Raw genomic sequence first — 16831 nt, 5'->3', positions numbered from 1 at the left:
TAATTGGTGAAATTTTCAGCTATTTGGCTGTAATATTCAAGAAGAAGTTGGCTTTAAAAATCTGAAAAATTTCTGGGTGCAAAAGCGCTAATGAGCTAATACATTCTTTGTAAAATTTTGAGTTTTCAAACCCGGTTCGAACAAAAAATATTCAATACATCGCTGTTAAATTCCACTACTTTGAATTGCTCCATGCATCTACAAAACACGGCTACGCTTAAACTTGGCAGCTTGTGGGACGAACTATACCAAATCCCTTTGACCTCTCAACACTGACCACTTGAGCAAGAATCCTGCCCAAGAACACAACCGTACAGCACACTGCCTTCAAAAAACTGACGTTTTTATCCTTTGTCGTGCACTCGTTACACTGTATAACAGCAGAGATCTCATCTTATATCACTGACCTCGTCTAAACGTGTTCTCACATCTTCCAAGAAATGAGCGTTACGACTGGACAGCGGCTGCAAGATAAGGAAGGAAGACACTTGGATGAGGCTTCCAAGAAACTCGTTTTGCAACCACAATGAAAGTCTATAAAAATATATTACAGTAAAGATACTACCACGCGGTTACCGCATTTCATCTTTTGAGATGGGATACTTATTATCATACGAACAGACACTTTGAATCGTTTCGGTGATTTACTGTACCACTTGAAAAACGTTCATAGGTTACTTCATCAAGTCTACCGCTACTTTACCGTTGCAGTGTCTATACACTACACCGTCTGTTGGAACATACCTTTCCTCTCGCAAAGTTTTGTGACATATCATTTGTCCATTCCTTCCGAGCATCTTCTAGGGCTGCCTGGCAAGAAAAGTTAAACCGACAAATTATCCTAACTTCGGCTTTTAATTGCCACTTGAATTCTTCTATACCAAAATGCAGAATTTTCCTGTAGTGAAAGTAAATCCCCTGCCTTGTCCGGACTAACAAAAAAGTTAATAAATTTCCCTGATTTTTCCCTTAATTTCTAAAACTCATTAATAATTCGTTAAGTTTAAACAAAGGATATCATGACCGTGACGGTGTTTGGATATCTAATCTTAATTAGCATAGATTTTAACGATTTTATTTCTCCGTTTTCTCCTTAGTTTTAGTGTCGATTGAGAAGATATATCAAACACTCAATACAGTGTTTGACCACATTTCCAAACACCTCGAAGTTCGTCAAAAATACTCCGCTGCGCGTCGTATTTTCAACTCTCTTCTCGGTGTGTGGAAATGTGGTCAAACACGGTCTTTCGTGTTTGATATATTACTTGAAAAGCAATTTCTCTCCATCAATGCTTTTTTTTCTGGCCGGTAGCAGTTCTGAAATCTCGTGAGCCGAGCTGTTATTTCTCCAGTTCTCCACAAACGTAAAGCTAGGTGATTAAAACACACAAGGGAATTGAAGTACGCTTTGGCAACGAACTGTTCAAAGCGGAACTCAGAATTGTTCTAAAATGCTCCAGGGAACTGCTGTAATAATCTGTGCTAGGAAAATGCAGCTCAAAACTAACAAGCTTACTTGTCTTCTCTGTACTGAACGTCTTTGTCGTCGTAGGAATTCTTTAGCTCGTGTTATTGCGTCTCCTTCTACAGCAATTCGCTTCTTCAAGTCACTGAAAAGGAAACTCAGAGCGATTAAATACAGTTAAAAAAGGAACGTTGCACTCAAGGTTCGCGTTTGACCAGTTTTTCCCAGCCATCTTGCACCAGCATAATGAGAAAAAATTAAGGCCACAAGCACAAAACGGCGGTGTTACAGTTTGTTTTGACATGACGATCAACGAAGTTTTGTTAGATTTGTCTTGTCAGTTTGTTACATGACTAAGCCAGCTGACGATAGCCAATCGGAATGCGCTATTGCCCGTCCAATCAGAATGTGCTATTGCTAGTCCAATCAAAATGCGCTATTGCTAGTCCAATCAGAGTGCTGTATTGAAAGTACCATATTTCCTAACTTTTGGACGGGGTAAAGTTTCCATAGCTTTGTGAGCATTACTGAGTCGTGCAAAAAAACTGTAAAGGGGGAATGTCTCTTTCTTCTATACGGACCTCGTTGCGCTCGATGCCGATATTCTGGCAGCATAGCTCACCTGTTACGCAGTTCTGCTTGTTTTTTCAAGTAAAGGAAGGAACCTTGGACATCCTCGGAAGAACTTTCTTCTGATGACACGTCCACTAAAAGATTAGCAAGAACATGTCATGAGCGCTAACACACAATTGTAGAACAATTCTTCCATTTTGTCCTGGATCATCTCTGCTATCAACATTCAATGTGTAACTTCTCTTTACACTTTATCACCAATTTTAAGCACGCGGGATACAAGAAAGAAGGAGTCGATCAATTCAGGGAAAATATCTAAACAAAAGCCAAATTCTCCCTTGTTTAATTGTATAACAGGAAACAGAAACTGGGTGCTCAAATTCTGATTCTGGTCAGAACAACTGCACTGTAATTTCTTCCCAGCTGAAGACCTTTTGCAACTTCATATTTACAAGTTAAAGGACAAAACGACGAGATATCAGTAAAAACTGTTGAATGAATTAATTTAAACGAAAAACAGTGCTGTGAAGCTCAAACTTCCCCGAACATACAAATAAATCTTTACGTAATCTGCAAACCACTTTTCACCTAAGTCGTAAGCTCTCGCGAATCCTGCAGGTTCTTTAGGTACCCGGGCCCCCGCTGAACCTTTTTTGGCCGTCGAAGGTACGGAAACCCGAGGAGAGAACTCTCCGGGTGAAAGATCTTCCTCGCTGTCAGGGTGAACTACGAAAATGAAAGAACCATTAGTATTGTTTCTCAATCGAGAACATTTGGCAAAATAAACGCTATTGTAGGGAGTCTTTTTAAGCGTTACCCCTGCCTCAGAACAAATCACACACAAAACAAAACAACAAAGAAAGCACCGACAAAAACAATTGAAATAAAGGTACCTTTGATATCTGGTGGCGGCAGATGATCAGCCTGAAAACAAATTATACAAACATATTAGTATTCAGGGCCGTAGCCAGAAAAGAATTATGACTGAGGCAATGTCCATGAAAAAGTTATGACTGAGGTTATGTCTCTCTCTAAGTACTTAGGGTATTTGTAAATTTCCGTTTTGAAATTCCTCCGGCGAAGGGCGGACAGGGCCTAAACACCACTGCCAATGAAATATACCTTAGAAGCAGCTACACCAGGAGGTTCCAGGTCCTCTATATGTAGGACCTCATCTTCAGAACCCAAATCAACCTCCTCTTTTTTGGCACTTTTCTTGGCACCTTTGACCTTGCTTGGTGTGGAAGCCGCGGGTTTTTCTAGGCCACTGTCATTTACCAAGGTGTCTTCATGTTCGCCGTTCGTGATAGTTTCTTCTTGGACTCTCTCCCGTTGAATTAAAATATCCTGCAATTCTTCGTTCTGTTGTCGACAACTCTCTTTCAGTTCTTTGAGATTTTTGGTTAGATTGCTATTGAGTAATAATACATGTAGTAAGGTATTAGGACGACATGCAAGGATTAGGTAGCTTTTAAAATAAAAGATGAAAATACATACTGATGAGTAAAGGCAAAGTAGAGAATGTTAAACAGCTTGGTCACGCAATCTTATGTCACGAACCTTATGTCACGCTGTAGCTCGCGTTTGGAAGTGTTCAGCTTTTCCACTTCGGTTTCAAGGTTCTTCTTTTGTCTGAAACAAAAACAAATCAAGTCTCTTTAACTTTCCAATTACTACTCATCGATGTTCCAAAGTACACTGACAAACCTGTTTAGCTTGCCTAATTCCTGCTCGCTGTTTGAGATGGCTGCGTTGACCTCGTCTAATTGTAGTCTCGCTAAGGTCTCATCTTCTCCTGCTGATGCCGCCGCTTGCTCGCCAGCTTGAGCTAGGGCCTGGTAAAGAGAGATAAAATCACGTGACTGCACTGCTGCAGCGAGGATACTTAAAGGAGCTACGCCATGGTTTGTGCATCTTGAAGAGTTTAGCCTAAATTTTTCACGTTCATCGTTTGCAATCCGAACTAATCTTCTCCATCCTCCATCCTTGTTCCTTTATGCTTTATTATTATCCCTTTGGCGTTTTTCTGTCTAAGTGAACTATTATTTTCAGGTTTCCTTCAATTTAGAGACAATTTCAAGTTGTGTTTTGGCCAAAATAACTCAAAATGCTGCGACTGAGCTCCTTTACCCACCTCTCTTTGCTGCATGAGTCTTCTTCTCTCCTCCTCTAACTCCTGTCGACTCTCCTCCAGCTCTCTTCTCTGAAAAATCGACAGACAAACCACGATTAATTTTATATGGTCGAGATCCTCCTTTTCTCTCTTCAAATCTCGAACTATAAGAGCGTGCTGTACTTGAGTCACATCTGTCACAGCTTAGTTTCACTTTATTACACGGAAAGGACTTAGTCAAGAGGAGAGGAAAGGAGAGAAAAGTTTCCTACACTGACATGAAGCTAAACGACGACAAAGTTGAGATTAAGTTCAAACGCCTGGTGAAAACAGTCTCCTTTCAGGCATGATTGCTGATTACTACACTGGTTAGATTTTTTACAATGTAGTCAAACATAACAGCTAATAGTAGAATTTGTTGTTTCTATATTTACAATGTTATTTTTCTCGAAGATATTAGCTTCATAGCTACTCTGTAAATTCGAGACAAAATAAAGTCATATATATGACTTGTAACGCGACACACCACTCTTGGCCCGAGCTTAAAACGAAATAATGGTCACCAAATAACTATCTTTTAGTTTTGCTACCTGAGCCGATAATTCTTCTTCCTCTGTCTCAAGCGCTTCGCGTTGCTTCTGACGGTTATCACGTTCCTTTGCCATTCTTGCTTCCTAATGGTTCAGAGGAAGAAACAACAGTTACAAATCTACAAGGAACCATGCCTTGGCAAACTTAGCATCCAAAGAAACTGAAATTGTTTTTCCAAAACTGAAACTTGGGTTCAGCTTTTAATCTGATCAAATCATTTGTTGTTAATTAATAGCTGGGCGACAATTAGAACGGAAGGTGAGATAGGCATGCTTTTGTATGGAGAGTTTATTGTCATGTGAAACGTTTGAAGAACATTGGCAGGAAACAAAGATAAAAAAAGAAAATTCCAATATTTAGAGAGGAAACCACTTCAGCCTTAGCTGGCTTTCATGCAGGTCTTCTGAAAATAACCACAGGTTTAGGGCCACTGGAGGTATTTTTATGCCAGCTGGTTCACACAAAGAAAAAATATTATCGTAAAAATGTTAAAGGATAGGAGACTGCATGGCCAAGGGGTTGAACTTCAGACGATGACAGCTGACTTAAACCCAGGTCCTCTGGATTTCAAGCCCAGTGTCCCGAGCACTCGGCCACGCTGCCTTCCGCTGTTGTTTTACATGTAGATGAGAAAGTTAAACTGAAGATTAAAGTAACGCAAACCATTTGGTCGAGTTCTTTTTGTAACTTGTTCTTCTCAGTCTCCATCTCCTGTTGAAGTTTATTCATGTTCTTTCTATGTTCTTCTGTCAAGTTTCTCTTCTCCTTTTCCCATTTCTCGCTCAAGTCAAATCTTTCCTTCGTCTCCTGTTGACATACAAAGTAAACCGAAAAAAACTATCACTGCGAACTTGCCGATAGCTAAATAAAAGCAAAACACAATGCACTTAGAACGTCGGCTTGTAATTTAAGGATGAAAACAGCAAGATAAAAGAAGGATTCAAAATCTGTAATTTCATTTGGTTGAAGTTGGCGTGACGGCGATTAATTCACGCTTTCCAACGTCCCTAAATTAATTCAGAATTTATTTATGCGGTGCATTATTTTACCTGTTCTTTCCAATCCTGTTTTATTTTGTAAATTTTCTTCTCGTGCTCATTCTGCAACGATTCCTGCAAACATATGAAAAAGAGGAGTTTTCGACTGCAAAAACTTTGACAAAGATGTGAACATTTGAAACAAAAAATGTTCTGGCTTGAATTATCAAAAAATTAAGAAAGTTCAACCTCGGCTCTTAACTTCTAACTATACGTTCTTGTAAAGTACAAGGAGAGTTTGACTGAGTAGGCTAGATCATTGTCATCAGAGCTTTGGGTAATGGGACAATCATTATTTGGGATCATAACTTTTCATATATATATATATATATATTTTTTTTTTTTCACTTTTACGTGTTTAATTCATATGTGGACACAACAAGCTTAGTACTCCTCTGCCACTGTCCAATACTATCCTGTGAGCACGTTGACCAGTAGGATATAGGCCGAAAAAAAAAAAAAACCGTCGATAGGCTGGTCAAACACCCATGACGGTGAGACCAATTCTACCGCCGATATCCTTATTGTCGAGTGCAAAAAGGTCCCCGTTTTCTTAACTAATATGTGTAACAAATAAAGCTTCAATTTCAAGGCAATGGTTATAAATGTGACTGTAATCTAAAGAATATAATCATTATACTTACTAACTGCTCTTCATGCTTTGCCTCTAAATCCTTTTTCTTTTTTAGAAAGTCTTGTTGAGCCTTTAAATATAGAGAAATCAGTGAAACCATAAACAAGCAAGGATACGGGAAATCCTCATAAAAAACCAAGATGAAGTCAGCTACAATGAAAGCCGGTCAAGACAACCAAGGCGAAGAAACCTTGATACTTACCATATACTTCAACTCTAATTTGTATGTTGGATTTAAAGGATTAAAGTATCATTGGCGGGCAAGCAAAACACGTTTTTATTACTATTTATCAAGAAGCTGATAGAGTTAAAGTAACAACAGTAGCGACTTTGTGAAACTGACGTTTGGTTTCAAGCGTTTAGACCTTCATTAGAGCAACGTGCTTTGTCGCCTTTGCTCCGTCAAAGGGCTAAGCATAACGCTTCACCATCTCGCTACAGCGGTTAAGTTACCTTAATCATATTCAAGTTGATAAATAGCGAGAGATTTTCTACATTACCTCGATATCCAGTGAGTCCATGCTCATGGTAAAGTTAGTTCTAGACTCTACAGCAGATTTCCTGACTGCAGCTAACTCGTTATTTTGAGCTTCTTCCAGCTCGGTCTTCAGTTCCTCTAAAGCCTTCTCGTGTTTTTCGCTTAATTCCGTTTTCAATTGTTGGAGTTCATACTCGTTGTTTTGTTGTAGTTCCTCCAACGCCTATGAAAGGAAAGACAATAGAGATCAAGAAATTGTACACTGGCATTTCTTGAGCACATATGAAAGAAACCTTTGCAGACATATCGCGCGAGCTGTATACAATAGAGCGCTTTTCAACTGAGTTTCGTAAAACCAAAACAAATAAAAAGTAATCACTCTGACCAATCACAAAGGACACAGAAAATCCAGTGCTCGAACTAAATACATGTATGTAGCAGACACATAGCGCGGGAAAACCTGTGGGAACGAATCACGATTGGTTTTGTTTTTACCTCAGATTGGATTACAAAGTGGCGCGAGTTTTTTTAAGCTAATCCTTTATTGTAATAATGCAAAACCAAAATATTGCGAATTAACTTCAACGCTCAAGCGAAAGCCGCTCTAATTTAACCGAGGTGACTTTCGAGGCGCACTAAAGTGGTGTCATTTTTAATGTAAGCTCCAAATAATGGCTGCCCAAGGCATAAAAACCCCAATAAGGCAATAATCAACCACATAGGAGCAAGAATGATTGAAATTGGGGACCATAAAGACAGATAACAGACAACGAATTTTAACAAAACGTAAGGATTACAGTTGTTGCCCGTGTCACCTTCTTACGATACGATAAAAAATACTTGATAAACAAATAGAACCTTTTCAAGCTTACCATCTCTTTTTCTTTCTCTAGTTTCTCTCTCAACTCATCTATTGACTCTGTCTGTTCTTCTTTTAGCTTCTTTTTCTTGTCTTCCATCTCGGCGGCAAACGTTTCCCGCATTTTTCGCAAGGCTTTTTCTCGTTCATCCGCCATCTTGTCGTTCTGTTGTTCTTCCTGCTCCTCCAGTTCTTCTCGTAGCAGTTTCAAAGCCTCGTCCTTTTTCTTCCTGAGTTCAGCTTCTTCCTGTTCTTGTTCTCTTTGTAACTGCTGTTTAAGTTTCCTCATGGCGTCCTGCTTGCCTTCCTGAAGCATGGCTTCTTCTTCTAACGCGTCCTCTCTTGCTTTCTCTCCGAGTGTTTTCATGACAGTCTCGTGTTGTTTTGCTAACCGTTCTTCCTCACTGTCCTGCTCTTTTTGATATTGTTCTGCGAGTTTCTTCAACGCGTCTTCTTTCTCTTCCTGTAGCTTCTGTTTTGCTTCATTCAGTTCTTTTTCTGTGGCTTTTCTCATATCTTCGATGGCTTTCGCTGCTTCTCTTGCAAGTCTAAAGCAAAAACAGATCGTCACTACACTCTATTTTTTACAAGAACATTGTTTTTCTGGCCAAGGCTGAATATTCTTTTTTTCCTGTCGATTTTAGGCATTCTTGTAAATGTTCTTAGATTACAGCGTATGACATGTCTGTTTCGAATGTATAAATTTGGTGTCTGGATGGTGTTAAAGTAATTTTGAAACCAGCTTGTAGGCATCAAAGCCTGATATGACGCAGATAACTTCTTGCAGAAATTTATTAGCATCGAACATACGGCTCGTGCTGTTTTTGTTGGGTTTTGGCTAGTTTTGCAGTTTATAGAAGTAAAGAATTGTATTTTAGCAAATTTTCAAGACACAAAATTATATTCTTTTTGAAATCTCTGCCTCGGGTTTATTCTTAAAATATTCTTAAAATTTCGCCACTTTCTTCCTAGATATTCTTTTAAAACACATTCTTATCAAAAAGAAAGAGTGTACACATTTGGCTTAGTGATTTAAGCGTAGAAAATCAAATTCCTCCATCGACTGACATACCAAAAACAGTAAGAAACTCGGACTGTGTTGTCGTACCACCCTAAAAAACTGAACTAAGATTGGGACCAAAATACTTGCAGTAGATATTAACCTTTCTTGTTCTTGTCCTTGCGCTACTTCGTTTTCCTTCTGCTGTGACGCCCTCCTGTTATGAAATGCAGAAAAACTAAGTTATATCTTAAACGGTATAAACACGATTCCAATTGATTTACCATCTTCAATTTACTTAAAACTTACGCGCCGAGCATGAGAACACGTCAATGGAACATTAAATACGATTTTCAAGATTGCAAAACTTGTCGGTTTATACAAAACATCGGTAATATTCCTATTATTTGATTTTTGTCCAGTTGCAAAACGTGATGATGGTCTTGAATGAGAAATGTTTTGTGGAATAATTGTACGTTAAGTGTTTGTCATGCTGAAAGGGCTCAATCAGGCCAAAAATAGTTGCAGTTTGCTGCTAAGGGTTTGATTTTGTGAAAAGAAATGAAGGCAAGTGTTAAGCCCGGTAAAAATATGAGACGGATGTTTGCCAGTTACTTGGAAAAAATCTCCCATTCTCTCAACAGAAGTCTAAGCTATACAATTTTCCACGCGTTTGTTTAGTTAGTGAAAGGTCGACTCTCTTTTATCGATAAGTCAGTGATGTCCTTGCTAGTGTTCGTGTTTTTCTTAACGCAACAAACTTTTCGTTATTTAATAATTAAATTACTCTCACCTTTCAGCCGCCTCTGCCTGAAGTTTGGCTCTCTGTAATCTCTCTTCTTCAGACATGTCTGTTTTTCCGCCAGCCTCCCTGTTGATGAAATAGAAACTTACACTTGAAGACGAGTCTGAACAGACAACTTTTGGAAAGAGATAGTTGAAAGAGCAATTATTAACGATTATTGGACAAGGTTGAGTAAAATATCGTGATTTGTCAGTGGTGAGCAGATATCAAAATCAGTTGACCTTGAGGGCCTGAGAGAAAGCTGTACAGGAACTAGGCAAGGGTCTTGGGTGAACCAATTTACTAAAAGAAACTATCTGCGAAAACATGGTGTCCATGTGTGGCCATAAGGGAGGTTTAGACTGTAATACTACAAAGATTTTGATATAGTTTTATGCAGGGGTTTCATTGACGTTTTCAGCAGGTCGGAGTGAAACTGGTTTTCACAGGCAGGCAAAACCTTTTGAACTTAACCTCTTTATAAGAAAACTTTCCTCCAGATGGTCAAACCAGGCAAGCAAAATCATCCTCACAGGCTGTAAATTTGCCCAGTGCTCAGCCCTTAATGAAACACCTGCTTATGTGTTTCTTGTTTCACTTTGTTTACCTAGTTTTTGGGTCTTGAACCAAGATGTCACTCTTAACTCCAGCCTTTGTCCTTAGACTACTGCTGACGGCTGCCACACCTCCTGTTTGGGCCTAATAACAGAACATACCATCTTCGTTACCACAAGTCCCCTAGGCCTGTTCTTGATGTTGAAATGAATTTATCACATTTTTCTCAGGTGATTTGTTATTAAGAGTAAGATGAATCCCATGCTAATTTTGACATTATCTATTGTTTTCAAACGCCATCAGTCATTAGTTGTTCTATTGACAGAGTGGTTTTCAATTGAGTGTCGTAAAACCAAAACCAAAACCACAGTAATTTCCTGATTACTTTCCACAATTAATTGAAAACCACTGTGTCACTGCCTGTCATCACCCATACATCTGTCCATTCATACATCAATCCACATGTCCGTCTATGAGCCTTTTTACTGCATCTGTTCTTTTATCTGTCTGTCTGTTTGTCTTTCTGTCTGTCTGTCTGTCTGTCTGTCTGTCTGTCTTTCAGCAACCCAGTGAAGCCCTATGCAACGCTAGGCATCTTGGACATAACACTGATGAAGATAAGGAACTTAAGACATACCGAAATGTGCTTCTTGGTTGAAAAAAATGAAATGAATTTGTCACCTTTTTTGAGTGTGCTTTTCACAGAAATTTCAAGTTCTACACAATACATATAGCTTATTTCATACAGGTTGGTGAGATCTGACTGTTATTACCTCAGCCTTTGTTGCACTGGCTGCTGGAGTTAGCAGCTCAGCACTCATTCCCTCCAACCTGTCAGATAATGTCCTGTTGATACCAAAGTCCTGTACAGAACAAAACAATCATATTATTTATCGCATTAAGCACCTTACCTATTGATATAATTCCCATAAGATAACAGTTACACATGCTGATGTAAGCAAGGTTCTGAAGCTTACCACTTCTTCTCCATCGTCAACATCACTCATGGAGGGTGTGGCTGGGGCATTGAGATTTGAACTCTCCTCCACTTCTGAATCCTGAAAACAAAAAGTAACGGACATAGCAATTGTAAGCGCTTGAGTATACTGTACTGTATTTTGTTGGAAAAAAAAAAAAAAAACAGAAAAGGTCTTGAATTATGGTCATATGCTGTGGTGCCTAGTCAGTAACTTACATGTACAGCGTATATGAATATCAGCCAACAGCACTGAGCATCCTGAAGGTTACATTTCATATATTGTAAACAGTATTTGGTATTATCCTTGAAACCTGTTTTATAACTCTCTGTCAATTTGAACTCACCTCATAACCATGTGCTGCTATGTCGTGTACACCAAGATCAATAGTTGGTCTTCCAAAATCACTCTGCAAGAGAATTATTCAATTAAAAGAGCTATTTTAAGGCTCTGGATAAAACTCTTAGTGGGATGATTGAGCAGTATTTTCTTGAGGTACTGTTTAATGCCATGATGTACATGTACATGTACATTTGTAAAACATCAGTTTAAACTTTCAAGTCTGTGCAGAAGCCCTTATTAAGGTGTAACCATTTTAACGAAAGCTCTCAAGCAGAAGTGTCACGTGGTACTATTTATTTATGGTACTGGGCAAGCTGGTTCAAACTTTTACATCTGTGTTGACCATTTGAATGAAAGCTATCAAGCAGTATTTTCCTTACTTTTTTTCCAGCACATTGTTTTTCAAAGCAATTCTCTTTTTCTTTTCGATTTGAACAGTTTAGCATACTTGTCAGTTGAGGACTAAAATGTGACAAGTTTCATTATAAACTAAAGAGAATCATCAGATTCTTTTTAATCAAAAGAAATGTATTATAATTATTTATTGACCTGTCCTTCCTCGTCATCTGAAAGGCCAGACATGAAGTTCAGGTTGATGTTGTCTCCTAACCCAGTGCTGAGAGTAAGTGTTCCACTTGCGTCATTGACTGCCCGACCTAACTTCTCTTGATCTGACAATGAACGTTGCTTTATAGAACAAACAGAAGAAGAAGAGCGTATTAATGAGCGCAACACCACATGCATTGATCTGTTTGATCACTTGCTTCACATGACTTGTTCATCGTCCACAAGCTGTAGGGTGACAGCATGGAAAAAAGTTCATGTCCAATAGCCTGGGGCCAATCGATTTTGCAGTCAGATTTGTGCATTCCATCCCTTGTTCACCAGAGAGGAAAGTGCAGATAAGTTCAGATAAGTGCAGAAACAGTACTGATCAGAAGAAACCTAACAGGGAACGCTTGACCGAACGTGTTCTGTTTCCATTCTACATGCATTCCCGTTCCTGCTCTGTATCCATTCCATTCCCGTTCGCAATCGCATTCCCTGTTAGGTTTCTTCTGATCGGTACTGTAATGTCTTAGTTAAATTAATCATAATCATGCTACTTAGACATTTTGAAGGGCTACTGAGAATGACTTTCAGATTAGAACATCATAGTTACAACTTGCCTGAAGGGCAAGTTAGAAAACTTGAGTGGTTTTCTTTACACTCTGGGTGACTTTTGCAAGTTTTGCAAGTACCATAATAATATCCCATATCTTGATGAATACTGCCAACCAGAATGCTGGAAAGCCATTGCATATTCAAGTTCCATTCCAATCTGTCTTTTGGCAGGCGGCAGTTTTTTGTCAATTGCATTTGGCTTGGCACTGAATTTAGAATAAAATTTATTTTGTACACGGTCAAAAAATCTTTGAATCCCACTTGAAAATCTTCACAAATGTTCAGAAAATAATAGGAAATAATTTAATCACCTTAGTTTGAAAAACTCTAAGGAAGCCAGTAATTCTAAGGAAAATATCAACTGCAAGGATGACTTGAATCTTTAAACTGTTCTTAATTTGTATTCAAAAATGTGAAACATTTGTAGGGTACTGACTATGTAGGTGTATCTAGACTGAAAAACAAGTTTTACTAAACTTACCCCAGGTGCGTCCTTGATTGTACCAAGAGGAGGCTGTTGAAAGGGATCCATATACCGCTCAACATTTGATAATCGTCCACCAGTTCCAAGTCCTCCCATAGATCCTGCACCTAAAGAGCCCTTTCCCAGGGAGCCTCCCAGGGAACCCCCTCCAAGACTGCCTCCTAAAGACCCCCTACCTAAAGAGCCTCCTCCAAGAGGTCCCGTTCCAAGAGGTGTTCCACCAAGGGTCCCTCCAGTTGAGCTTGCACCAAGGGAACTACCAAGTGACCGTCCGGGAGATGAATCTCTCAGTGGAGCCAAGGAACCTTCACCTTTAAGTGGTGCCAGACCTGGGCTGAGAGACTAGGAGGAAAGAACACAAGAAACAATTCAAAAATACAAATAATTACAAGGTGTATTTGAGATAATTCAATAGCCCACTTCCGAGTTGACCTGAAAGCCTCTCTATCAAAGCAAGTCCTGGTATACAACCTTTCATATGAAAATAAGTCTAATTTGCATGTCTAATTTTCATATGAAAGGATGGGCACCAAAACCCACTTTAGGAAAGAGGCTAAAGGTAATTTGGAAATGGCACACTCACAACAACAGTGGAAACTGCCTCTAGAGGTGAGGACATAAATTTTCATACAGGTCTATGTCCAGTTTTTCTCCCACATTTGCTTTGTTAAAAAATTTTGGATTCAATTTTATAGAAATCTACATAAATGTATACACTCAACAGGTGTAGTTATGTTAAATATGTGTATAGTTCAGTAAAGATCAGTGATGTGTCTCATTGACTAAAAAAAAATGCCATGAGATACAGTGGCCAAATTGCAGTTAAAAAAGTCTGAAGGAAACAACTTTTGGCTTGCGCTAGTTGGAGGTTTAAGAAATCAAGTGATCAAGAATTGGGATTCCAGTGTTTGCATTCAATTCTTGCATCACTGAATTTTTTTTTTTTGTACAATGCTTACCTTCTGCTTTATTGGTGCTTCTAATGTTTTGTTCTTTTTTCCACCATCTTTTTTGTCTTTTTTCTTGTTTTCTTTCTTTGATGAGATGCCCATGGCAGTTCTTCTCCGCTTTTCTTCAGTAACCATGTTCCTGTAGTAGTCATCACACGGATGATCCCAGACACTGTCCCCAGTTTGAAAGTTGAAGTAATAAATATCTCCACTGGCATCTTGACTGAAAAGCAATGTTTAATATGAATTGGCATCTTCATTTCAATCTAACTAACACATGAACATGGTACTTACATCATATGTAAATAACTGTAATCAACAAGTCTAGATCTCAAGTTCATTGTACATTTATTGGTGAATCATACAAAGGATTGGGTCATTGAGTTACAATTTAATTTCCCTCCCCAGCTTCCATCCACATCATGGTTCTAGTTGGGAGAATTTGTTTCAGACTATTGAAATGACAAAAAAAATCATCCTTGATACCAATGTTATCCACAAAGTTATATGTATTTTCACTTGACTTTTATCCACAAACCCAGAGGGGGGGGGGGGGGGGGGGGGAGGGATGATCTGGAAATTTGTCCATGCCATGCCACTCAGTCACAGGCAACCACTGCCGCCTGGCTTAACAACACAAAACCTGAGTTTGTCCTTTCTTTCTCTGAGGTTCTGTGCCAAGCTGCAAATGTGTATGTATTTTTCTTAAGGAAATAAAAATGTTTGCAAGTACTGTACATGAGAGGATGGCTGTAAGAAATTGAAGTCATCAAGTCGGAAGAGTGAGGCTTGGCCAACAAAGTCTACCCTGGTTAAATAATTAACAGGGTTGCTAAATAAGAAGGTGACCTTATAATGAACTTAAGTTTCCCTAACATTAATGTATTAATGACAATGAAGTAGTTGTGTTGTACTCACCAAGGTTTCCAGTCAGCTGGTAAGGGAGCAACAATTCCTTCCCGTGCAATGAACAGAAGATCTTTCTCTCTAATAGGATCTATACCAATGGACTGTGCATACTCAAATATCTCTGCAAAGAAAAATTCTAGAATTATGCATAACTTAAATGGACCTTACTGAGGGAACTAAAAATATGTGTGCTTGAAAAGCATTTTGTAACATAAAGCAATATACCAAAGCATGCTATATATGAAAAGTATCTACATCGAGGAAGCAGCAGCAAAGACCACTTTTACATGTGCAAGCCTTTTAAAAGATTTTGCATCATGAAGGAAATACTGTGTTTTAGCCAGGTGGCCTATCAGGACAGCACTTACCGTATCTCCAGTTTTATTATCATGTACTAACGATTCGAAGTATTTTTTACCCATTCCCTCAATCCCTCATGGATGCCAGGATGACACTAAAACAGCTATTCCATTGCCAGATCACCCTATCCCCCTCCCATCAAAATCAAAGTATCATAAGGTCAATTAACAACTACCCGAAGCATATCACCTACTGTAGGTGACATGCTTCTGCAGCTACACAATCATGTTGCTGCCCAGACTATAATGATGTTATCTGCTAGCATTGATGATTGAATAATTGTGTAACAAAATCTTCTATTCCACTTGGTTTTCTGCATGGTACATTTTATTGGAGTGCAATCAGTGAAGATGCCCATTTACAGCTGTACAATTATCAACACTAGTCTCGGATGGATTAACGCTATAAAATCTGTGGCTTGTGAAATAATTGAATATAGAAAAAACAGTCCGCTACATTAAACTGCTTAATAAAAAGGCTGATGGAAGACTATCAAAATAACTTGCAACTACTGATACCTCTTTTATTTTTAAAAGTCTTACAGTCATGAAACATGAGCTTAATTAGGCTTTTGTCGTTCATTTCTCCGACCATTTCCATTTTTTTGCTCGCAGCCTTTATTTCGTGCCTTGCCGATTGTTCGAGCTCCACAGTCATATGAAATGAATTTATTTTTATCTTAAAGCGCACTTAAAGAAGGCACTAACATTCTCAGCAATTCGTTACTGACTAAAACCCTTCATGTACGTGAACGATTTACTAAGACTTTTTTAGCTTACCCTGCTCTGTGGGTTGGTAGTTCTCATCATATTCTTCTTCCAGAATCAACTGCCCATTAATCATAGTCGACATGGTGCTTGTACTATTTACTATAATATTTTCTCTATCAATGAGTCGCAAATAAAATGCTCTCTAGATCCTTTGTGGCTAGGTACGGCTAAATATGTGGTATGGCTACCATTTTGTGATCAACGACGCCATTTGTTGTCAACGAACAACAAACTTGGTAGCCGAGCCTAGATTACCTGCCGCTCTAACGAAAAAGCCCTGGGAACAAGGTTGCGGAGACTGTGGTTACGCGTATACGAATGTGAAAAAACAGTATAATATATTTAGAAATAGCCCAGAGAAAATACGAGGGCTGATTGGTTTAAAATCGAGTTTCTATTAAACAATTAGATTATTCGCTCTCGATTTCTATCACGTGATAGTTGACGAGGGCGCAGCTTAATTAGGCTCGCATTCGTATACGCGTTGCCACAGTCTCCGCAACCCTCTTCCCGGGGCTTTTTCCTTAGAGCTAGCGGCAGGTAATCTTGGCACGGTTGTTTTGTTCTATTAAACAATTAGATTATTCGTTCTCGATTTATATCGCGTGATAGTTGACGAGGGCGCAGCCCTCGTCAACTATCACGGCTCGAGTCAACTAAATTCGGTTGCGACCACCTCTCCTCAGCGACCAATTTTCCAAAATAGCAAACGTTTCCAAGTCAAATCACTATATTTGGAACCTCTTGTGGGCGAACACCTCTCGTAAGATACCACGACCACTTTTA

At 38.9% G+C, this 16831-nt stretch overlaps 1 protein-coding gene across 1 annotated transcript in view; it reads right to left on the bottom strand.

Moving 5' to 3' along the window:
* The window catches only part of LOC145493054 (uncharacterized), a 20293-nt gene extending 3980 nt beyond the window's left edge, over nucleotides 1-16313 (bottom strand). The window contains exons 1-27 of the mRNA XM_081472458.1: nucleotides 16055-16313; nucleotides 14925-15036; nucleotides 14016-14229; nucleotides 13054-13398; nucleotides 11958-12095; nucleotides 11413-11475; nucleotides 11067-11147; nucleotides 10863-10952; nucleotides 10142-10233; nucleotides 9544-9621; nucleotides 8914-8967; nucleotides 7764-8298; nucleotides 6914-7114; nucleotides 6424-6483; nucleotides 5792-5854; nucleotides 5406-5549; nucleotides 4742-4825; nucleotides 4173-4241; nucleotides 3746-3873; nucleotides 3599-3670; nucleotides 3161-3449; nucleotides 2932-2962; nucleotides 2627-2764; nucleotides 2088-2172; nucleotides 1517-1610; nucleotides 745-810; nucleotides 408-464 (exon numbers count right to left, since the gene is read on the bottom strand). Of these exons, the coding sequence (XP_081328584.1) occupies nucleotides 408-464; nucleotides 745-810; nucleotides 1517-1610; nucleotides 2088-2172; nucleotides 2627-2764; nucleotides 2932-2962; nucleotides 3161-3449; nucleotides 3599-3670; nucleotides 3746-3873; nucleotides 4173-4241; nucleotides 4742-4825; nucleotides 5406-5549; nucleotides 5792-5854; nucleotides 6424-6483; nucleotides 6914-7114; nucleotides 7764-8298; nucleotides 8914-8967; nucleotides 9544-9621; nucleotides 10142-10233; nucleotides 10863-10952; nucleotides 11067-11147; nucleotides 11413-11475; nucleotides 11958-12095; nucleotides 13054-13398; nucleotides 14016-14229; nucleotides 14925-15036; nucleotides 16055-16127 (3456 nt within the window). The 5' untranslated portion in view covers nucleotides 16128-16313. The remainder of the gene's footprint in view (nucleotides 1-407; nucleotides 465-744; nucleotides 811-1516; nucleotides 1611-2087; nucleotides 2173-2626; nucleotides 2765-2931; nucleotides 2963-3160; nucleotides 3450-3598; nucleotides 3671-3745; nucleotides 3874-4172; nucleotides 4242-4741; nucleotides 4826-5405; nucleotides 5550-5791; nucleotides 5855-6423; nucleotides 6484-6913; nucleotides 7115-7763; nucleotides 8299-8913; nucleotides 8968-9543; nucleotides 9622-10141; nucleotides 10234-10862; nucleotides 10953-11066; nucleotides 11148-11412; nucleotides 11476-11957; nucleotides 12096-13053; nucleotides 13399-14015; nucleotides 14230-14924; nucleotides 15037-16054) is intronic.
* Nucleotides 16314-16831: the final 518 nt, after the last annotated feature.

This window comes from Orbicella franksi, chromosome 7, assembly GCF_964199315.1.
Source record: "Orbicella franksi chromosome 7, jaOrbFran1.1, whole genome shotgun sequence".
Classification (NCBI taxonomy): domain Eukaryota; kingdom Metazoa; phylum Cnidaria; class Anthozoa; order Scleractinia; family Merulinidae; genus Orbicella; species Orbicella franksi.
The sequence above is the reverse complement of the archived record's forward strand: the minus strand, read 5'-3'. Positions and strand labels throughout refer to the sequence as shown.